Here is a 25082-nt window from a genome sequence, read left to right as displayed (position 1 = left end):
TTCATTTTAATCAGGGCTATTCGGCCCAACCATAATAACAGTAATCCCTCCCACCGCTGCAAATCCTGTCTTATCCTCTCCAGTAATTGTGCATAATTAGCTTTATACAGCTGATGGAAGGCAGGGGTAATAAAAAATCCCAAATACAAAAACTCTTTTGACAACCATCTTAATGGAACTGCATTCTATCCTTCAGTTCAGGCACCTCCACTAATCGCCTCACCTGCATAGTTTAAGATTTTGTGAAGTTGATCCCATATCCTGAAAAACTGCCAAATAAATTAATTTTTTGTATCTATCAGGGTTACGGATTTCTCTGGATTGGCCAAGAACAAAAGGACATTGTCAGCGTAGAAAGTGATTTTATGCTCCTCCATTCCCACCCTTGGTGCCACTATTTCATGGTCCCTCCATTAGCCTCAGCTAACGGCTCAATTGCCAAGGTAAATAACCGCGGTGAGAGAAGACATCCCTGTCGGCGACCTCTCCCAGTAATGAAGTTATCCGACTTAGTGCGTTTGTGATGACTGCTGCCTTAGGATCATTATACAACACCGCCACCCACTTAGCAAAGGCTCCCCCATACCAAAGCGTTCAAGGACCCAAACAGATACGGCCATTCTGTCTGATCAACTGCCTCTTCCGCTTCCAGGGAGACCACCAAACCCGGGATCAATCTTTGCTGGCATATGTGCACTATGTTCAGTACTCTCCTAATATTGTTGGAAGAGCCACGGCCCTTAATAAAACTTGTCTGATCTTCTTTTATTATATCAGGCAATATGTTTTCCAACCTCAGGGCCAGCACCTTTGACAGAATTTTAAAGTCTCCATTCAACAGCAAAACTGGTCTGTATGAAGCACATTCTTCAGGGTCTTTCCCCTTCTTTAAAATGAGGGGTATATTAGCCTCCCTAAGAGAGGGTGGAAGACAATCCTGTGTATATGAATAGCTATGCATCCCCAAAAGTGGCTCCTCCAACACATTTATGAATTCCTTAATACAGAACTGGCTCAAAGGTAGAAGACAGAGGGTGATGGTGGAGGGTTGTTTTTCAGACTGGAGGCCTGTGACCAGTGGAGTGCCACAAGGATCGGTGCTGGGTCCTCTAATTTTTGTCATTTACATAAATGATTTGGATGCAAGCATAAGAGGTACAGTTAGTAAGTTTGAAGATGACACCAAAATTGGAGGTGTAGTGGACAGCGAAGAAGGTTACCTCAGCTTACAACAGTATCTGGACCAGATGGGCCAATGGGCTGAGAAGTGGCAGATGGAGTTTAATTCAGATAAATGTGAGGTGCTGCATTTTGGGAAAGCAAATCTTAGCAGGACTTATACACTTAATGGTAAGACCATAAGACCATAGGTCCTAGGGAGTATGGCTGAACAAAGATATCTTGGAATGCAGGTTCATAGCTCCTTGAAAGTGGAGTCACATGTAGATAGGATAGTGAAGAAGGCATTTGGTATGCTTTCCTTTATTGGTCAGAGTATTGAGTACAAGAGTTGGGAGGTCATGTTGCGGCTGTACAGGACATTGGTTAGGCCACTGTTGGACTATTGCATGCAATTCTGGTCTCCTTCCTATCGGAAAGATGTTGTGAAGCTTGAAAGGGTTCAGAAAAGATTTACAAGGATGTTGCCAGGGTTGGAGGATTTGAGCTACAGGGAGAGGTTGAACCAGCTGGGGCTGTTGTCCCTGGAGCATCAGAGGCTGAGGGGTGACCTTATAGAGGTTTACAAAATTATGAGGGGCATGGATAGAATAAATAGACAAAGTATTTTCCCTGGGGTCAGGGAGACCAGAACGAGAGGACATAGTTTGTGAAAAGATTTGTAGCTCGGGTGCTCGTTGTTGTGGTTCTTTTTGCCGAGCTGGGAATTTGTGTTGCAGATGTTTCATCCCCTGTCTAGGTGACATCCTCAGTGCTTGGGAGCCTCCTGTGAAGCCCACAGGAGGCTAGAGGGAATAGGTTTAGGGTGAGAGGGGAAAGATATAAAAGAGACCTAAGGGGCAACTTTTTCACGCAGAGGGTGGTACGTGTATGGAATGAGCTGCCAGAGGATATGGTGGAGGCTGGTACAATTGCAACATTTGGAAGGGTATATGAATAGGAAGAGTTTGGAGGGATATGGGCCAGGTGCTGGCAGGTGGAATTAGATTGGGTTGGGATGTCTGGTCGGCCTGGACGGGTTGGACTGAAGGGTCTGTTTCCATGCTGTATATCTCTAAGACTCTTATAAAACTGACTCTTATAAAATCTGGCCCCGGTGCGTTGCCACCTTGGAGATGCTTTTTTGCTTCCTGCACCTCTTGTATTGTCATTGGCGCATTTAACAGGGAGGCCTGTTCAGTGTTTATACTGGGGAGGTCCAGGTTCTCAGAAATGGACTGCATTCTCATTGCACCATCTTCGCCACCCTCCAACCAGTATAACTCTGCAAAATATTCCTGAAATCTAGCATTGATCTTCCTCAACTCACAGGTAACTGTGCCAGCCCTCTCTCTTACAGACATAATGGATTGGGAAGCATTTTTCTTTCTAGCCAGATATCTACCTGGCTTATCTCCAGATTCAAACAATCTTTGTTTAGCAAATGAGACCTCTTTTTTTGCCACCTGTGTGTGCATTGAGTTGAGAGCAGCCCGGAGAGCTGTGACTGGCTGCAGCTTGACCAATGAAAGTCTATTATAATATGCTCCCTCATCTGCCTTCAGCTGTGTCTCCAGTATACATGGTTGCTCTCCTCTCTGCTTCTTTCTAGTCGTTGAAAACAAAATGATCAGGCCTCGTAAATATGCCTTAGTGGCCTCCCAAAGTATTGCCGGATTACTGGCCGTACCTGAGTTGATATCCCAGAAGGCCCTGAACTCTCTTGTAACGTACTGAACAAATTTGCTATCCATGAACAAGAACGGGTCAATGCGTTAGTGCTGTGCATCTATTCTGCCACCCTTGACTTTAACATCTAAATACACTGCTGCATGGTCCAAGATAGTTATATTCTCTATTTTGCAAGCCAATGTTCTGTCCCAACAGACTGACGGCATAAGGAGTAATTCATGTGTGACACTTGTGGGTTGGAATAAAAGGTAAATTCTCTTCCAGGAGGGTGGAGATACTTCCACACATCCACCAATCTCAACTCCTCACACAAATCCAACAACTATCTAGATTGCATTGATGTGCCCGCCGGGGCCCTTGACATCCTGTCTAATCCAGGATCCACGAGGTGGTTAAAATCCTCTCCTATGATCATACGGCACACCAAGATTTATCAATTTAACAACTGCATCAATTAGAAATTTAAGAGGGTGTGCCGGGGGACAGTAAACATGTAGGATGCCATACTCTGCTCCATGAATTAGAGCTTTAAGAATGATGAACCATCCATGTTCATCCTTAATTTGCTCAGTTATCTGGAATGGAGGTTTCTTCTTACCAGTATAGTCACTCCCTTAGAGCTAAAGGAGGAGAAGAATACACTTTCGTAATCTCCCTGCTGCAGCTTCAGATGTTCCTATCAGTTAAATGTGAAAGGGCATAGTTTTAAGGTGAAAGGGGAAAGATTAAAAATAGACCTGAGGGGCAACATTTTCACACAAAGGGTGGTGCGTATATGGAATGAGCTGCCAGAGGAAATGGTAGAAGCTACTACAACATTTAAATGACATTGGGACAGGTACACGGATAGAAAAGAGAAATATGGGCCAAATGCAGGCAAATGAATCTAGTTTAGTTTGGGAAACCTGGTCAGCATGGATGAGTTGGGCCAAAGGGTCTGTGTCCATGTTGCATAACTCTATAACTGCACTCTGAGATGGAGTACATCCAGCATAAGTTGTTAGAAAATTCAAAGATCCAGTACCTGAAGGAAGTTGGTTCAATCAACTCCATGGCACTGTGGCGATTGATTAGCCAACCTGACTTAAAAATAGAGAACTGAAGTTCTTTTTCTGTAGTTTCAGATAATCTTGTAATCAAAGCTCCAAGATATAGGATCCTAGCTGAACAAACACTAGGAAGTTTGCTTTGCTAAACTGTACAACGTTTTTCTAAAAATATATTTTATTCATAAAATTTGTAAATAAACACATTACAAAACATTGACCTTGAATAATATAGATTTTACAGTAATTACTTATCTCAAGGCTCTATACCATTGTAATATTTACAAAGTACGTTCCATCAAGTATATAACTGAACTGCAAAATATTTCATATTGGAAGTCCAAAAGATATATTTTTCCTGTATAAATCATGTTCCATTTTGAGGAGACTCAATACATTTTTAATACTCTTGATTTATAACATACCCTTTGGGCTGTGTGACTTACAAAGAATGTATCAGTTTCCTGTCAGTGTATGATGGCTGATAAGGAAAGGTCACTGCCTTGGACCTATTGTGCCTTTGCAACGGCTGCCCCAAGCTTCAGAGTCCCTGAAGCCATAGGTTTCAAGTAGTAAAAGGATGTCTTTTATCAGGTTGATTAGTCTTCCAACTGCAGTTGGTGTCTACCTCAGTGCAAATTCCTGAGACCAATCAATACAGCACAGAGCTGTATGTCACAGACCTGTTCGGTCTAAACATTATCTAGAGACAGCGATTTTAGCCATTCTATAAGGAGTTGGATAACAGCCTCAAGGGCAATATGCAGAATCAAACTTGAAGTAATTGGTTAGGAAGGTGAGCACATACGGAGGTGAATGGTGAGTTCAAAAGTTACATTGTCAGCATCAGTCCTATCAGGATAACAGTGAACAAAGGCTCTGTCATGAAAATCTTTGGCTGCAACAGGCTCTTCTCCTAGATGCCCTTAAAGAACTCCATATAGTTTGCAATTTTCCTGAACATCATGCTAAGTTTCCAGTGCTGAGGTAATATCCATAGCTTTGAATCCATATATTTCCAACATGATCATCTTGATGAAGGGGGGCCCCATTTGAGAACATCCTTCATTACCATCCAAATAGTGTTACATATCACCATCGTTGGTTATAGCCAACACATTCCTGACCACATTGGCTCCCTTGCCAAGCAACTGGTTAATCTCCATGTTCTTCTGTGTTCACTACATGGCTGTATGGATTTTGAAGTCACCACTCTGGAGACTGCTCATCACAGTAAGGTGCTCCCATTTTTGTTAGACAGACCAAAGAAAATGATCTGTGTCTGTTTAGGAAGGAGGAATCAATTAGAATTCCAACATGTCATTGGTATTCAGGTGATCCCCCCAGCTAAAATTCCATGTTCAAGCAGGAAGGAGGCAGGTGAGAATCAGAAATAAAATTATTGTTACGTTCACTTAAAAAAACACTAGGGAATGTTCATTTGTTTAGACACACAGACTGCAGATTTTAATGAGATATTGGAGGATGGTTACTGAAATAAAAACACGGGATGGTTCCGGTATAAGTAATAGGGTTTTATAATTTATAGGACAAAGTTACTTTGTGTTATCTGCATACAAGACCATAAGACATAGGAATGGAAGTAAGGCCATTTGGCCCATCGAGTCCACTCCGCCATTCAATCATGGGTGATGGGCATTTCAACTCCACTTACTCGCATTCTCCCCGTAGCCCTTAATTCCTTGTGACATCAAGAATTTATCAATCAATATAGGTAACAATATAATCCTCATGAATGTTTGATGACTGATATAATCTAGAAAATACCCATTGTACCCTTTCTGCTAAGCCTGCAAGGATTTCATTTATAATTTCTATTGGCAGTGCCAAGCTATTAGCAATCAGCAGCTTGACAGCAAAAATTGGTAGCTGAATGCAATGAAATTATTTTCATTATCTACAGAATTGGGGGGGGGGGGGGGGGGTGCTCTTTCATATCAATCGTTCCTATGTAATAGGAACAGCAGTTGCATGGCCTATGCTGCAAAACTTCATTTATTCTATGTGCCCACTTTTTGGTGGTGAGTTGGGGGGGGGGGGGGTTGAAAAGAAAGAGGAAGAGGGCTCTTATGTTCACTTTATACTACAGCACTGCCACCGACAGCAGCATCCAAGTCATGACACTTTAATCCAGTTTCAGTTTCGGACACTTAATATTTGGCATTGCAAATGAAGACAAATATCCAGCAGCTAGCTATGGATGAAATTATGCACTTTAAATACAACCTACTATAATGGCGTAGTGATACAAGGAGTTTTTTTTAAAAAGAAATATATAATGTATAAAATACCATTTATTTTAGAATTTAAACTTGAATTTGATGAAAATGATTAACCTGAAAACATTTGTAGCTATGGCAATTTCTTTGAAAATACAAAGAGACTTCCTGAGAAGTAATAAGGCTTTGTTTTCATTAGATAAGTTTACCAGGAAACAGTACAATTGAGCATTAAGTTTCAGGTAGAAGGATCTAGAGATAGTAGTTTTGTTTTTGGCTTACATGAAACACCCATAGCTTGAAGTCAGTCATTTTGGTTTCACGCTCCCAGAATTCTTAGCTCAAGTTGTATGTGGAAAACAGTTGCTCCTAAAAAAAAAGGAGGGAGATAGTTTAGAACTGTTTAGAAAAAAAAGGGGACTACTTCAGAGTAAGGAGTTTAGTTTTAAAACTCCAGGTCAGAAGTATTGGTTCGACTTTCTTTTCTAAATCGGTATGCAGCCTTCAGGAAGAGGCACTCAGATTCTCAACACAGAATTGAAGTCGCAGTAAAATTAAGCCCTATAGTTGTGATAGAGAAGGAAATTCTATTTGGTATAAGTACTGTAAAGGAGTGCTTTGGGATTAACACATTGCATTTCACCATGAGTTTTGAAATATTTAAAGCCATTGTTCAGTCTAGAATCTGACTTGACCAGTAATATCAATAGCTGGCATCATGAGTGTCAATATATTCATGTAGTCTATGGTAAGTGTGACTCTAAGGCATTAACATCTTTTAAACTGTGAATTACGACCAATGGAGCTAGGAACAGCATGAGTTATGGTAATCTGTTTTCTTTACCTCACCTTCTTCAAGGTACTTTTTTTTGGTTTGGCCTTGTTTATTCTCAGATTTAACCCAGAATGTGGTCTGCAACAAAACCCTTCAAATTCTCTTCATTTGAGATTTTAAGGGCAAAATGTTAAGTTTCTCTCTCCACAGATATTGCCAGACATACAGTTTCTCCAGTATTTGTTTTTATTTCAGATTTCCAGCATCAATATTATGTTTTTAAGAGACCAATTACCTCAATGATTATTATAGCATCTTTGTTTAAAATTTACTATAATTTCTTGCTTAAAGTTCTGTCCAATGATATAACTATCTAGTTTATTCCTAATTCCACATCCCTACTGATTCACTCTAAGCAAAGATCCTTCCATTCTCATAGCTTTAAATCAAGACTACCCTCCTTTTTTCATTCTACCTATCTTTTGAAAATGTTGTGTAGCCTGGAATATTTAACTTTCTGATGTGTCACATTGCAACCATGTCCCTAAAATTCTGATGTCACTATTATAAAGAGTCTTCTCTTTTACATGAATAACTGGCATGAGGTCCTTGTAAAATTAGAACCTTGCAAAATAACCATTGTGCTGGTGTGTTCAGTAATTACAGAATAGCAATAGTTTCACAAAAGCTAGCTCAGGGTGAAAATGTCAGAGGGATAAGGAAGCTCCAGGTAAGCAGAGTTCTTGGTTCAGCGAATCAACTGAAAACCAGTTTGATTGGCAGCCTAGACGTTTCTGGATCTCCAATACAGATAATTATGGTAGTTCACTTTTGGAACTACTCCTGTACAGAGGAACCTCGATAATATGAATTTCAGATTAATCAGAAGAGGATTTCAAGGCCCTGCAAAAACATTACAACAAAGAGGTAACTGTACTAAAGAACATGCAAAATCACAGGCAAAAACAAAGACAGACATCAGCGACTGGATATTTTTTGGGTAAGGATTGTTACACAGCCCTTTGCAAAAGTAAGTGTTTTACAGTATTCCCGTCACTTTACCAGACCATTCATGAAAAAAAAAAGCCGAGAACGTAAACGCATGCGCAAGGTGGTGCTTCTATATTACTATTGTGAGACTGAGTTCCCAGAAACTGAAACGGTCTTGCAATCATAGGAGCTGTTTGAAACCTTGTTTAATGCTGTCTTCACCACTCCGTGCCAAATGCAAACTGCTACTGCATTAAAACATTTTTTCGTGTTATCATTGCTTTATTTTATTCATGTGAAATCTGTGTCCTCTTGCGCTCAACACATTAAAATTATAGATTTAAACAAATTCTCCAGTAGAGCACAGCGTTAGATCAGCATGGCTTCCTTTGTCCAAGGTAAAATCAATTATCCGGATAATCAATTATCCAAACGAAATAATGCCCACCCATCTTGTACGGATAATCAATGTCCCTCTGTATTAACACCCGGCATTTTAAACAGGAGCTAAAGAACAGCAATCAGTATCAGATATCATTGACACTTCACACCCATTCCAGAAGCATTTTGGAAATTATAGCATGCATGTGACCAATTGCACATTAAATGACCCACACTGATCAATGATCAAACAAATCAGCTTTGTAATTAACTTGGTATTGTAAATCACAGGCAAAAACAAAGAAAGACATCAGCGACTGGATATTTTTTGGGTAAGGATTGTTACACAGCCCTTTGCAAAAGTAAGTGTTTTACAGTATTCCCGTCACTTTACCAGACCATTCATGAAAAAAAAATACCATGTTGAACAGTAATTAAAGCAGTAAATCTTTCTTTTAATTAATTGGAAGATGCAATCTTTAAATTGTGTTATGATGTTTTGGATCAGAAAGATTAACCCCTTGCAATGAAGGAAGGTTTTAAACAGGAATCAAGATTGATATTCTTGTCAAATGATCAAGGCTGAAAAATCAAATTCTACTTCTCCAGTTTTAAGTAAACTGGCAGGAAGAATAGTAGACAAGAAAAACAGGAAATTAACTCTAGGTGTACTGAGAAAACACTATGCTTATATGGACAACAGAATTTACTGAGTAGTCGTCACTAGGCAATGGAAAGCTTAAATTGAAACATGCAATCTTCTACTCAGCAAATCACAAAAGATTTATAATTAAGGTCACTTGTAGTGAAAACCTCATGTGGTATCAGTAACAAGAATGGAAGCCAGAAACAATGCAATTTCAGAGGTCATAACTTATCACAGCAAGAGGGCATGCAAGATATTCACAAGTGAAAAATCAACTTTAAAAAAAATACTATTGTATTTTGATGAATGTTGTATTACACACAAACCAATGTATATTTAGTTTCTAGTATATTGCTGCCCAATACAGATAATAAAAGGACGAAAAAGGAGTGGGGACAGGAGTCAGTACCCTTCCACTCTGGTTCTATACACTTATTCTCTATTGCTCAGCATCTCTGAATGTAATGAATCCTTAAAATCCTGTTCAAGTTATAATCAATATCTTTGTGACTCACTTTCCAGAAATAGCTGCTTATAATAAAAGCTGCTACATTCTATTGCTCAAGGAAGATGGCCTAAAAAGTCAAATAAGGAACTAATATACTGTAAGATTGTTTACCCTGTACTTGGTTTAAATTTGTTTGCATATTTTTAAAAGCAGATTTCTGTAAGGAACAAAACACCTGAAAATATTGAATGATTTTAATATTTCATTTACTATTTTAAACAGTGAGAGAAACTTTCAACTTGGTCATGGAATCAACAAATTCAAGGATAATGGGTTGAGATCTAATGTCTGAACTTTCATATAATATACATAATCCCATTTAACAGTGCACTGCAATGTGTGCGTGGGTGCTCATTTTGAAATGTGGAATTTAACAAGTTGAATATTTCAACTTAGTTTCTCATCCTAGGATGCAATTTATTTGAAAAGAGCTACAAGACATTTTATTTTTGTGCAATTAAAACCTCCAGGTAAGGACAGTCTTTGGGGTTACTGTTGGTGCTGTAAGCTTTCTCCTTAACTATCCACCATCACTAATCTCTTTACACCCTCATTTTTGACCTTTGGACTGGTCAAATACTAGCAATCTCATTTTCTGGATATTATAAGAATATTGATTTATCATTGCTGCTAAGATACACTAATAAAGCTGGCATTTTAAACAAAAAACTGTTTTCACAGCTGAACAAGACCAAAGGCTTTTGATATTTTCTGTAAAAATGGAAAAGTCCTCACATGAAATTGTCATCTTTATCATTAACATGCTATGTCATTTCTTTCATGACATTCAGAAGTTAAATCTAAAGTTTTGACAATACTTAAGGTTTATTTCCAGATATATTTCAAAGTAAGTACAGTAAATGAGTATTTTGTTAATGGTATCACAGTATCAGAAGTATCGATATAATTGGGGTCATTATCTCAAAAGAATTCTTGAGTAACAATGGATAACGTGCACCATTTATTTATATTCCAAAATCTAAATGCTCCAGAGTTTGAATATTATTTTAACTAACAATGCATTACTTAAAAATTCAGTTTACAATAATCCCCACAAAATAGACATTCACATGGAATTAATGTCTTTGGATCATATATAGATAGCACCGATAATTTAGTAGCACAAAATATCAGAACATATGCTCAGTACCAAAATTCATTAGAGAATGGTCCCATCAATTTGGAAGCTACAGACTTTTACAGTACTTTCCAAGGACGGATTGGGGGGGGGGGGGAGGAAAGAGAAAGAGAGAAAACCATTGGCCAGTCAAAGTTTTAAAAATGCATGTAGAAAACCAAAAAAAAGTAGTAAAAATGTATAAAGTAGTAAAAATTCTAAAAGAAAATCATGTTTAGCAAATTAGAGTCCTTTGAGGATGTAACCAGAAGGGCAGATGAAAGGGAAATCAATAGAATATCAAATCCTTAGATTGGAAGCAGGCCATATGGCCCAGCAAGTCAACAATGACCCTTCAAGGAGCATCTGCCCAGATCCACCCCTCTACCCTATCCCTGTAACCCTGCATTTCCCATGGTTAATTCACCTAACCTACACATCCTTGGAGACTATGGGCAATTTAGCATTGCCAATTCACCTAACCTGCACATCTTTGAACTGTAAAAAGAAATCAGAGCACCCAGAAGAAATGCAGACGTGGGGAAGATGTGCAAACTCCACACAGGTCACCCAAAGGTGATATCGAATCCAGGTCCCTGGCACTGAGGCAGTAGTGCTAAATCACTGCCACCAGTGTGCCTAAATTTCCAAAAAACATTGAATCATGTGCCATACAGAAGATTAATAAGCAGACCAAGGGACATGGAATTGGGGGTAATGAGTTACTGGACAGGAAATAGTGAGTGGGCATAAATGGGGTAGTTTCATATTGGCGGACAGCAAATTGTGGAGTGTTGCAAGGATTGGCATGCACTAAGACCTTGAAAACATGAATAAAGAGACAATGTGTTGAGGTTTGCTTTTGATTCAAAGTTAGGTGGAAAGATAAACTGTGGGGAGGACAGAGGCTGCAAAGACACAGACATTAAATGAGACAAGATAGCAGATGGAGTATAACGTAGGGAATTACTATGGTCTTAAGAACAGAAAGGCACTTATCTACAAAAAAGGTACAATTTTTCACATCTTAAAGCTCAAAGAAACATTAGCATGCTTTTACAAGAAGTGGAACATGCAGAATGCTGGTGCAGCAAGCAATTAGGAAGACAAAGCACGTCGGTCTTTTTTGGATAACAATTGGAGTATAGAAAGAAGGAACTGCTGCTAATATTGCAAAAGGATTTTGCAAATCCATATCTGGAATTGTGTGCGCAGTTTTGGTCTCCATTATGAAAGGAAATACTTACATTGGAAATGGCACAGTGAAGATGGACTTAGTCTCTGGAATGAGTTTGCATGTCATCCTAGGATAAGAGGATGAGTAAATTGGGCCTATATTCCTTAGAGTTCACAAGCATGAAAGACCCTTATAGAGACAAAATTCTGAAGGCTCACATAAAAGCCAAGTACTGTCGATGCTGGATTATTCCGAAGTATTGTATTGGACTTGAAATGGTTTGTTTTTCTCTGCAAAGACATGGTCAGACTTGCGGAGTTTCTCCAGTACTTGGCTTTTATCTCACAATCTGAAGGTGCTTGATAGGATAGACAGATTATTTCTGCTGGTCTGGGAATCTAAAATATGGCAACAATCCTAAGATAAGAGGTTCATCATTTAGGGTAATGCCAAAGAGAAAGTACTCAGAGGGTAGTGAAACTATGGAATTTTCTACTTGAGGGCTGTGGGAGACGCCAAGATTTTGGTCTTGGGGGATATTAAGAACTGGCAGGAAGGCAGACTTGAAGCTCACGTTCAACTGAGGTCATACCAAATGGCACAGCAGCAGGCTTCATGGGTCATATGATCTCCTTCTGCACTTATTTTCAATGACTAAGAAAATATATGTTCAATTATTCAGTATGATTATTAAGAATAATGTGAAAGAAAGAAATTACTTCAGAGATCAAAGTTAATGAATTCACATAAGAATTGTACTCACCATATCCATGGATTCAACAGCCATCGATACTTGCAGTCAAATATTTTTACATAAAGTTACAAAAACTTCACATGGATTAATGTGGTTAACGTTTATTTGAACTTGCAATGATGTTTTTTTAAACTGAGTCAATGATAAAGGAAGTGGTAAGGGCCTACAGCAGGGAGGTAGATATCAGAGTTCAATAACATTAAAAATAACTACTTGCAGTGATAGAATGGTTTACTGACATGTTTACGGACATTGGTAACATGACCAGTCAATGACAGGAAACATTTGTTTATGTAGCAAAATTGTTGAGATCTGGAACACTGCCTGAAAAGGGTGGTGGAAGTAGATTCAAAAGCAACGTTCAAAAGAGAATTGATGGGGGTGGGGGAGGAGGAAGAAAGAAAATTAGGATTTTGGAATCCTGGTTATTTCCTGAGACAACTAAGCCATAAGATTCCAGGGTTTAAAATAAAAGATATATTTTAATATACAATGGTCAAAGCAAATACCATTTAGTTAACACCTACATTCCAAGCCCCAAAAATCAACAAACCAAATGATGATGAATTACCAGCTAACTTTTCCCTTACCTTAAACAAAAACTTTGAAACCAGAGCTTCTATCAGAATGTACACCTGGGATTAATTACTTAACTTCCCCAGACAGCAGGACAGACATGATGAGCTGAATGTTCTCCTTCAGTGCAGTGTTACTGACTATTAAAATGTTTCAATTTCTAGATATTGAGTGACAATGAGAAACGAGTAATAAAGTTTAGTTATGTGAATCATGCAATTGATCAAGAAATAGCAGGAAGTGGACAAACATAGAACTTGGGGAATTGCTTCAAAGAAAGAAATCAAAACAGGTTCAACATGTCTTTTTCATTTGAAATTGTAAATTTCTTCCAGCATTTTACAACTTCCTTAAGAAAAAAATGTAATTCCAAAATCTAAATATAATTAAATACATGTGCAATTAAAGACTTGATATAATCTTCAGTTAGCAATTATTGTAAGCTATATTAATTGCAAGTTTGCTGGACATAACTTACGAAATGTTTTGCATGAGTTTTGTCATTAGTCAAGTTATAATCAAGGTTTGCAATTCCAAGTAACGTTGGAGTAGTTATTACTTATCACATTTACAGAGCCAATGAAAAGAAAAAGAGCAGGCAAGAAGCAAGATTTTAAAGTGCATATTAACATCTTTGCACAGTTTTATGGCTGTAATTATTCCTTCTAAGAAAATAATTGTGACTTGCTTTTGTACAATTGTGTGACTTCATTTAGCTCAATTAGTATATGTACGTATTTATATTCTACAAGCTCATTGAACCCTACCAGTATATCCTCTATTCCTTTATACGACACATACAAACCATTCATTTGCTGCTGAAAAATCTCACTCATGCCAGTCATGTCTAGACTTTACCATTCCAACACATTCAAGCCAGCTTCCTATTTTCTACCTTCCATGAGTGATCCAAAATTCAGCTCTTCTTTACAGAACTTGCCCAAAAATCTGTACACCCTCCATTCAGTAACTTACTTTGGTTCCCTAGCTCTCAGATAAGCAACACCACAAATGTAAAATTCTCATCCATACTTTCAAATCCCTGCATGGCCTCAAGCCTCCCCATCTTTATAATCTCCTCCAGTCCCACAACTTTCCAAGCTCCTTCAAAGCCTAGCTTTTACAGCTTCAATTTTAGTTGCTCCATCATTAGTGGCTCTTCAATAGCCTAAATGTTAGAACTCCCTCCCTAAACCACTCTCCCCTAAAGATGCTCCCTAAACAACTTAGGCCAAGACTTTGAGATTATATTTGATTAGATTAGATTCCCTACAGTGTTGAAACAGGTCCTTCAGCCCAACCAGACCACACCAATTCTCCGAAGAGTAACCCACCCAGACCCATTTCCCTCTGACTAATGCATCTATGGGCAATTTAGCATGGCCAATTCATCTAATCTGCACATCTTTGGACTGTGGGAGGAAACCGGAGCACCTGGTGGAAACCCATGCAGACACTGGGAGAATGTCTGTGTGGAGTTTGCACAGTCACCCAAGGCTGGAATTTGACTGGATGTCCAACTGTCACCTGCATAATCTTGGGTCAAATATTGTTTAACAAGGCTCCTGAGAAGTAATTTGAGATGGTTTATGTTAAAAGCATTATATAAATACAAGTTGGCCATGCTGTTGGCCCTCTTTAATGCACCAATGCTATTTACCTCAACTACAGAATGTTACATTCTAACCATAATCAGAGGAATAAGCTAATAAATCTCATGAGGAATATAGAAGTAATGACATATTTACATCCTCCAGTTTTGGACTCCCTCAAGAATAGAATCATCCCAATATCTAACCTATAAAATCACTTATTTGTTTTAAAGACCCAACCTATTCACCTACTTTTAAAAACCTGTGTCTTGAACTGAAAGATGTTTAAGTATTTTAAAAGGACTTTTGATTAATGAAAAGCAGGCAATGAAATTACTAGAGGCAAAAAAATTGATATATTGGATATTATTTCAACAGTATTGCTATTTGAAAAGGCTGAACTTTCACAAGAAAAACAAATCATCTAGTCCTCACCTCATGAAAGGCATACCTTCTATTGAACTACACATCACTGATGGAATTAAAATGGTCAACATAAATACAGTGACAACTGGTATTTGAAAGTTTAACTCCAAAACTAAAAATAATTTTGGCAAGATATAAACATAGCATTGTGCTGTATACAAGTTCCCTTGTGCCCCACCCTGACCCAGTGCTGTACTCATTTTAATCAGTAACAGTTTAAGAATGTGAAACTTAAAAATGTAGAGGAAGGCATTTTAGGCACTTTTTGTATTTTGAGTGATTTTGCAGCAATGTGGAGAAACTATATTAGCGCCTGATGAAAAGGCTGACAAAACAAATTATAAATACCTTCTCTTATATTAATTTCTTACTGAAATACATTTTGAAATACTCAATTAGTTTATTAACTAAAAGGCTCTCAGAGATGATCAATGTAACATTAATGGTTATTATCAACGGAATCGGATTCAAATTTCAGTCTTATTCCCATTGGAGTTAGACAAAACTGGTCTGAATTCTGAACTGTAATCCTTGGAATTCCAGCACTCAACAGGACAAAGCTGCACTTGAACAACATTTACAATGCTCTCCAAAAAGTAAAATGGTTTTCTTTACAGTAGAGAAGTTGTCTGTTAAACAGTTTGTAAAATGTACTTTCCCAGAATCTCTACAGCTTTACAATATCGGTGGTTCTAAGCCATCAAGAAATTAGAGACAACTCATTGAAACATTCAATTTTGAGTAACCCATCTATACTAAAGATTTTATCACTTATAATAAAGTATGATTTATTGTTTGAGAAATTAACTTCAGTTATGTTGATTTTGTAAATTAGATTAATCCCTTTAGGAGCCGGAATCAATGTCCTTGGTCTCTCTAGCATCAGCAACATCACTTGGTACTTCCACAGTCATTCCATCCATCCATTTCTTAAGGCAGATCTGGCAACCCAAACGAGATCTGAAAATAAAATTGAATTATATTTTAAAAACAAGAATCTTTAAATAAGCTTATCGCAAAATATTTTTTGGGAAATATTCCAAAGAGCTGATTCTGCAGTATCTGTGTTACAATTATAATTGATATATCAAATGACTACCATAGTTGAAGATATGATCGCTGAGTTGGGAAGTTGCATTTGCAGACATTTCGTCCCCTGTCTAGCTGACATCTTCAGTGCATACATTCCAGAAGACACCGTACAGCCGCCCTTCACTGGAGGCTCCAGAGCACTGAAGAGGTCATCTAGACAGGGGACGAAAATGTCTGCAAATCAACTTCCTAGCTCTGCAAACATACCCACAACCATGGCAACCGGCACCCAAGCTACAAATCTTTATGCAAATCCTGCATTTGTTGAAAAAAACTTTTATATTCCAGCAAGCCAAGTCTGCCCTCGGTCTCTAAACTATTACTAGTTGTGTAGTAAAATATGCTGAGTTTTGGACAAAAATCACTGATTCAGAACATCCACAAACTTTTTCAAAGTTATTAGAATTTTTTTCAAGTACAGGTCGATTACAATCAGCTATGATAGACGTCACCACATCACAGATTGACTGGACATAAGTAACAAAATGACTAATGAATTATGCCCAAGCTGAAGAGATTTAATTTTATATTCCATTCATGTATTTCTCCATGTAGATTAGACAAAAAAAAAAATTTGCCACAGTCAAACAAATTCCAGCCTCAGGTGTCTGTGTGGAGTTTGCACATTCTCCCAGTGTCTGCGTGGGTTACCTCTGGGTGCTCCGGTTTCCTCCCCCAGTCCAAACATGTGTAGGTCTGGTGAATTGGCCATGCTAAATTGCCCATAGTGTTAGGTGCATCAGTCAGAGGGAAACGGGACTGGGTGGGTTACTCTTCAGAGAATCGGTGTGGACTTGTTGGGCCGAAGGGCCTGTTTCTACACTGTAGGGAATCTAATCTAATAATGGATAAGAATAGTAGTTCATGGGGCAACCATAATTCATTCAACCTAAATTTCATATTCAAATACTTGCCACATTTTAGGAGATTTCAAAATTGGAAGGCATAGGTTTATGATTAGATTAGATTCAGTATTGTATGAAAACAGGCCCTTCGGCCTAACAAGTCCACACCAACCCTCCGAAGAGTAACCCACCCAAATCTATTCCTCTACTCTAATACTCTACGTTTACCCTTGACTGGAAGAAGAAAGATGACTTGATAGATGTGTACAAGGTAATGAGAGGCATAATTACAGTAGGTAACCAAAGACTTTTCCCCAGACAGAAATGGCTGCCATGAGGGGTCATAAGTTTAAAGGTAATCGGAGGGATGTATAGGGAAGATATCAGAGATATGTTCTTTACAGAGTGTGGTAGGTGCGTGGAATGCACTGCCAGCAGTGGTAGTAGAGTCACTGACATTAGGGACATTTAAGCAAAAGCTGGTCAAGCACATGGATGGCAGTAAATTGAGGGTTGTGTAGGTTAGGTTGCTCTTCGATTAAGATAAATGCTCAGCACAACATATTGGGCTGAAGGGTCTGTACTGTGCTGTATTGTTCTATGTTCTAATGCACCTAACCTTCCACTCTCTCCTCTTTCCCCACCCCTCTCACACCTATTAATTTCCAGTTTAATATTCCAACACATTACATATTGTCCCTTCGTTTCAGTTTTGAGGTTTGTGAGCTCCTTGCATATTTAGTTCAGGTTGACTCAAACTCTGAACTACCTACCAATTCTGTGAACATCTTTGAGAGATTGTTTTAATTGCAGAGCCATCTAGTTGCTTATTTCCTTTCCTGTAAGATGACTAAAAATTAGCGCTCAGTCATACAGCATAGAAACAGACCCTTCAGACCAACTTGCCCACACTGACCAGACATCCTAATCTGACCTAGTCCCATTTGCCAGCATTTGGCCATACCCATCTAAACCCTTCCATGTGCCTTTTAAATGTTGTAATTGTACACACCTCCACCGCTTCCTCTGGCCACTCCGAAAATAGAAACTCCCACTTGTTCAGAGTAACCTACTGAAGATACAAACAAGGAGCAGAAAGACTATTCAGCCACTTGAGCCTGTGCCACCACAATTTCATGGCTGAACCAACTACAATCTCAAATCCACCATGGGGGAGAAAATTGCTTTCTGTTCTAAAATGGGTGGGCCATTAATTTTAAACAGGGGCCATTGTTCTAGATTCTCCCATAATAGAAAATAACCTCGCCAAATCTACCCTCAGGATCTTATAAGTTTCAATAAAATTGCTGCAGAATCTAAACTTCAGCAGATACCAGCTGAAAATCTTATAATAAAGCACTCTGATAACTGAATGGCCAGAAAAACACTCACTCCAGTCTTTAAGGTCAGGATCCTTTCTTCCAACTTGGGAAAACATGTCGTAGGGACACTGGAACAGAAAGTCACTCAGCTCAAACCTACGTTCAATGAGATGATGGCTGATCATCCACTTCAATGCCTCCCCTCCCCACACTATCCTCAAACCCTTTTGTCACTGACAGATCACTAAATGCCAATCTCTATTTTAAATATACCCAATGATTGAGTATCCACAGATCTCTGGGTTAGACAACTGCAAAGTTTCACAAACCTCAAAGTAAAAATTATTTCTCTTGATATAAGTGTTAAGTGCTTGTTTTAAAATAAGTGTCCCTGGGTTTTAGACTCTAGTAGTAACATTAACTAATTAGTAACACTATTAGAAAACATTTGTGTTACATAGTGCGACATCATGACCAATTTGAATGTGGGGAAAAAGAAAACCGCATTTACTTGCCAATGATCTTCAATGGAATCACAGTATTTCCCTTGATCAATATCTTGACAGCCAGTACTCAGCACAAGCTGAACTAAAACAGCACCAATACCAAAATTAAAAAGCAGGACCTGCTCACCACCTAAGCCTTCAAAGCCCTTCACCATTGACAAGTCTATGGTCTAACAAAAATCTGGCAGATGGAGCATGTGGAAAAGTGTAAAGTTGTTCACTCTGGAAGTAAGAGTAAAGAAAGCAGAATGTTCTTCAACAGTTACTGAATTCTGAGGTGCATGGGGATCTAGCTGTTCTAATGCATCAAATCAATAAGTTTTATGCAGGGAGAGCTGGTGATCAAGGCTAATGGAATGCTATCCTTCATGATGAAGGGAATTAAAAATGTAAAAGTAAGGATGATATGCTCCAATTACAAAGGGCATTGGGGAGATCACATTTGGAATACTGTGCAGCTTTGGTCTTAAAGGACAAGTTAAAAATCACAACACTAGCTTATAGTCCAACAGGTTTTTTGGAAGTAAAAGCTTTTGCAGCGCTGCTCCTACATCAAGTTGCTGGAAGTTACAGAAGCTGGTGTGATTTTTAACTTTGCTCACCCCAGTCTAACACCAGCATATCCACATCATAGCACTCATCGTAGGCACTTCACAGAGAGACTGAATGAAATAAGCGGTTGGATTATTTTCACTGGACTTTAAAGGAATAATTGGTGATTGGATTGAAGTGTAGAAGATCCTGAATGGTCCTGACAAGGTGAACATGGAAAGGCAAAACCAGAACCAACAGTTTTAAAACTTCAGGCTGGTCTTTTAGGACAGAGAGGAAGGTGATGTTTTCTCATGGAGGGTTCTACAACCTTGGAACACACAATCCAAGGTTATTATAGGGGGATAGAAATGTGGGAATAGAGCAGGCTTGAAGTGCTTTTGCAGATTTGTATCTTAGGAGGGAAGCAGAACATTCAAAATAGTTAAATACTATCCAGGACATGATACATTTAATCTCTATAATACTGAAATAAATATCTTTGAAAAATATATACTTAAAAAGCAGCACAAATACAACCCAGTCAATTACTGCTACTCTCCAATGTGATGGAAGGAGTCATCAATAATGCTATCAAGCAACACCTACTCAGCAGTAACCTGCTCATGATGCCCAGAGCCACTCAGCCCTCACCTCATTATAGCCCTGGTACAAACTTGGACAAAAGAACTGAACTCCAGAGGGGAGGCGAGAGAGTGATCGCCCTTGACATCAAGGCTGTATTCAACCTAGTAGCCTTAAGGTACCCTAGCAAAACTGGAATAAATAGGCATCAGGGGTCAAAATCTCCACTGGTTGGTTGGAGTCATACCTGACAGCTAGGAAGATGGTCATGACTGTTGGAGGTCAGCCATCTCAGCTCCAGGACATCTTTGCAGGAGTTCCTTAGGATAATGGCCAAGGCCCAACCATCTTTAGCTGCTTTTTCAATGATCTTTCTTTCATAAGGCCAGATGTAGGGACGCTCACCAATGATTGCATATTGTCCGATACTGAAGCAGCCCATATTCAAATGCAACAACATCTAGATAATATCCTCTCTTGGGCTAACAAATGGCAAGTAACATTTGTTCCACTCACTATGACAGAGACAGAGACAGACAATCTAAATCACCACCCCTTGACATTTAAATGGTGTTACCATCACGGAATCCCTCACGATCAACATTCTAAAGGGTGTTACCAATGACCAGGAACTCAACTGGACTCATCACAAACACATGGCTAAAAGAGCAAGTTAGACGCTAGGAATACGGCAGTGAGTAACTCATCTCCTAATTCTCCAAAGTCTGCCCACATCCACAAGGCACAATTTTACAACTTCTCTGTGAAACCAGTCACGGTCAATATATAACCAGCATTCATGTGCCATATCACAGTTTTAAGAACGAAACCAGAACGGAACAATTCTGTATCTTCCCCACACATGAAGAAATTAAACATCCAATGCTGTCGTAATAAGACTTCCTGGATACCACTTGCATCCTAAAGGGTACAGGGGAAAGGGAAGACTGCAGATCAGAGTTGAAAATGTGTTGCTGGAAAGGCGCAGGTCAGGTAGCATCCAAGGAGCAGGAGAATCGATGTTTCGGGCATGATCATGAGCAGAAGGGCTCATGCCCGAAACGTCGATTTTTCTGCTCCTTGGATGCTGCCTGACCTGCTGCGCCTTTCCAGCAACACATTTTCAGCTCCTAAAGGGTACAGTCCTGCGCTTAACAAACATTTTCATTTGAGGCTTGAAAACTGCAATGATTCCTGCATGAAAGCACAGAGCTCCAATAGTTTTTGCCACCCCATTTATAGCAACAGTGGTTCCATTGTCTAATTAAAATTTATCCTCACTTACAAATACTCCATGCACCATACACAACAGAAACACTGCAAATCACTTCTAGTGTATTTTTCCTTGTCAAGGCTGTAATCTTCAGACTTTCTGTACACATCTTCTCAGCTATCTCATTACTACTACCTGCCTACCCACCCATCCTTTACAGTACCTTTACAAGACTGCTGTCCTGCAATAAATTTCCAACTTTTCTTCCAACCTCTTCCCCACCTGATTCAACGTTAGTTTGCCTCATGCCAATTTGTAAACCACCTTGAGTTATACTGGAGGCAGTAAACAAAGTTGTATCGGTTATCAGATTTAAAGATACTAACATCAAGATTTGTAATAAGTGTAAAATAAACTGAAAATCTTACGTTTCTGAGAGGCCGTAGGCTAGGTCTAACATATCCATCTCTTCATCAGTGATGTCATCCAATTTCTTGTAGATGGGCTCTTCAAAGATTAGATGACAGGTGGAGCATGCCAAGGTTCCTTCACATGCACCTAGGAATGAGGCAAATATACCAACTGTATTTGCAACTACAATTGCACGACAATCTATTTTTGGAATAATGCCACCTTGGTGACTAAACTACAAACAGAAGCTAATTTTCTGAAATACAGATTTAAAAAAAATCCCAAAACATTTAGCAGGAAATAAGTTGACTAGTACTATAACTAGTCCATCACTAAAGGGTAATAGACAAACAATACACAGTTCTACATTACAGTTCATATTTTCCAACCATTACTGCATTTTGACCATGGTACTATTATGTTAGCCCTGCACTAAACCCAGTCAAATTTCCTCACTAACGAACCTAGAAGTTTCCTAGATCAGTTCATTTACATAAAAGAACAATTCCACTACAATTCTTGCACTCTTGCTAATGGACTGCAATGCTAATTAGATTCGAGAGCTTGTGGCAGTCCAGAGGGAAGGAAAAGGAACAGGCCCGATGATGTGGTAACTGATGGTTTCTAAAGGCTACTTGGAAAGAGATTTACTGATAGGGAGAGAACAGCAAATTACGCAGTGCTTTTAGTAAAATGATCCTTGGCCAGTAAACAGACCGTGAAGAGGTAGTTAAAGAAGTTAATGCCATGTCAACATACTTCAAATTAGCAATTTTGTGTTGGAGATACTGCAGCATTTGAAATTAGATACAGGAGCAGAAATGGCATGGAAACCATTTTACCATAAGCAACTCCACACACCTGCTGCTATTCTCTAAATATTACACCCAGAGGTAGAATTGCGTGTTAAATGATATGGAACAAAAAAAGTCATTGATTTCTTATCTTGACTGCAAACCATCCTCTTTAAACTCTCTCCACTCACCTGCATCTTCAACAGGCACAAGCAACTCATGGATTCTTGGTCACCAAAATCAAGACCATTTGATTAGCTGTTTTGGCAGTATTCTCTTCACGTTTCCACCTTAAGTTTCCTTTAAAATACTCCTTACCCAAAAGAACACCTTTTAGACATTACAATCTGTAATTATTGAACTGTTGAGTTTGCAAGTCTGAACACAAGTTCTGTTGCTGAGCCTGTATTAACATGCAGTGGCTTGCATTACAGTGCAATTTGGTGATGGCACATGAACATGAAACTACAAAGTTTGCACAAAAGGAGAAGGAGGATTTGTACAAGAAAAATAAGCTAGCAAAGAACAAAAATCACTGCAACCAGCAGCAACATTTGTTTTATCCCAACAGTTTAAAATTATAATCAAATTCTTTTTCTACCAAAAAGCTAGTTGTTAGATATAACTATAGGTTTAACACAAGATACTCTAATTGAAATATCACCCATCTGAAATTGAATTAAGTCAAGAGAAATACAATTGGGATATTGCTTTTAGATGTTAATAAAAAAAAGAAAATTAATCACCTTAAAATTTCAAGCGAAGCACAAGCTAATTGTATAGATGTTTTGAATTCACCCCAATGAGCACATTTTGCCAAATAATATTATTCAAAATATGCTTTCCAAAGAAAACAAAAGACATTTAGCTCCCAAAAATGTTGCCAACCTTTATAACAAAGCTATTTCTTCCACTTGAATGGAAAATGGTGATTAAACAACAGTCATGGCATAGGAATTACATTTGTTTACTTTTCAGGTCATGGTTATATAATACTGGTGAATTTAAAAAAAAAACTTACCAAAACCATCAATGTCCAAGTTATTATGAACAACAACATCTAAAAGTGAATCTCCTAGATTTCCTTCTGCTTTAAGTTTCTCTCCATCACGGTTAATAAAATTAACAGACACTTTATCCTTTGAACTGTAAAAAGGACAAGATTAGTAAGTTTACTTTGCAGGCTGAAGTTGAATGAATAACTAGGTTCACTTTCTGCCAGTGAAAAATAATGATTTTTATATTTATGTTAAGTGAAAGGAATTTGTATAATATCATCGCAGAGGTTTTTGTGATTATGAAGATAATTAAACCAACGTAAAACAATATTTTCACTCAAATTGCTCAAAGACCAAGATAACTTTTACCAACAAATCAAAAACTTCAGAATTACAATTTTATACATTGAAGTAGTTTTAAGAATATTGTTGTTACATTTATTTAACTATTCAGTAACAAAGAGCTTCACTGCTGAATGCTATAGAATAGGGAGAGAGAGAACAAAGAAATCCACTGACTTGTCACTCCTGATTAACCAGCAAACCTTATGGACGCATAGGTGTTCGAAAGGCAAAGAACAGATTTTGCTACAATACCTTGTGGGAGAAAGACATTCTGACACTCCATAAAGTGCAGACAACTAATAATTACTTGGCAAATCTTTCCAGGTTTCTGACCAGATTCTGTTCTCCTAATGAATCCACAATGAAATTAACTCTTTCACTTGATGTGGCTGGAATGGTTTAGCTTGATAACAGAAGACTTATTTACCAGCCTATTCTCACTAGTTCAATTAGTTTGCCGTTTCTTAATAGGTCATACATGACCTATGCATCTACACATTTATTACATAGTGGAGTATAATTCCAATATCCCAGCTAGTTGCCAGACACTGCTGCGAGGTAGCAATAGGAGAGAGTTGCAACACGAGTGACCAACTCTAGCAGTAATCTGTATAGAGAAAGCTGTACAATGCTGTATGGAGTTGTTTTTATTAAATCTCTGGGGCTAGGGAAGCATTAATACTTGTCCATGTTTGCCCATAAATAAAATTCCTGCTAAGCTCCATAACAGAGCCAACACAAATCAGACCACTAACCATACAGTTGCCCTTCAGCTGACTGAAAAATGGAAATGAGACTTGGATACATGGCAGAGCTGAAAATGTGTTGCTGGAAAAGCGCAGTAGGTCAGGCAGCATCCAAGGAGCAGGAGAATCGACGTTTCGGGCACGTCGATTCTCCTGCTCCTTGGATGCTGCCTGACCTGCTGCGTTTTTCCAGCAACACATTTTCAGCTCTGATCTCCAGCATCTGCAGTCCTCATTTTCTCCTTGGATACATGGCAGTCAATTTACAAAAGGTTCCACAAATTTAAACAAAAATAGATCAACAGATAATTTTGGGGTATTGGGTGAGGGATGAATAATGAGCACACTTCTTCAAAAAAAAAAATGCATTAGATATTTAACATCCATCACCTGATGGGTTTAATCTCATCCAAAACACAATCAAGGATCGAACCTTTAATGCTGAGAGGTACAGGCAACAGTACAACCAAGGCTGATCCATATTCCTTTTCATTCTTTTAGAATGATAAAGAGATCAATGAATTAGTGAAAACACAGCAGAAATTGTAGTGGCAAATATATGGGACATACAGACTTAAGATGTGAAAGCTGTGAAGAAAATGCATGCATTGTAAAC

At 38.4% G+C, this 25082-nt stretch overlaps 1 protein-coding gene across 1 annotated transcript in view; it reads right to left on the bottom strand.

Moving 5' to 3' along the window:
- Positions 1-4052: 4052 nt before the first annotated feature.
- LOC122550720 (adrenodoxin-like) overlaps positions 4053-25082 on the bottom strand; it is a 31123-nt gene continuing 10093 nt past the window's right edge. The window contains exons 2-5 of the mRNA XM_043691870.2: positions 23399-23523; positions 21601-21730; positions 6419-16038; positions 4053-5178 (exon numbers count right to left, since the gene is read on the bottom strand). Of these exons, the coding sequence (XP_043547805.1) occupies positions 15924-16038; positions 21601-21730; positions 23399-23523 (370 nt within the window). The 3' untranslated portion in view covers positions 4053-5178; positions 6419-15923. The remainder of the gene's footprint in view (positions 5179-6418; positions 16039-21600; positions 21731-23398; positions 23524-25082) is intronic.

Source organism: Chiloscyllium plagiosum, unplaced genomic scaffold, assembly GCF_037043375.1.
Source record: "Chiloscyllium plagiosum isolate Xiang-an unplaced genomic scaffold, Cpla_swu_hap1 HiC_scaffold_6, whole genome shotgun sequence".
NCBI classification, from domain to species: Eukaryota; Metazoa; Chordata; class Chondrichthyes; order Orectolobiformes; family Hemiscylliidae; genus Chiloscyllium; species Chiloscyllium plagiosum.
This window is presented reverse-complemented; position numbering and strand designations above follow the sequence as displayed.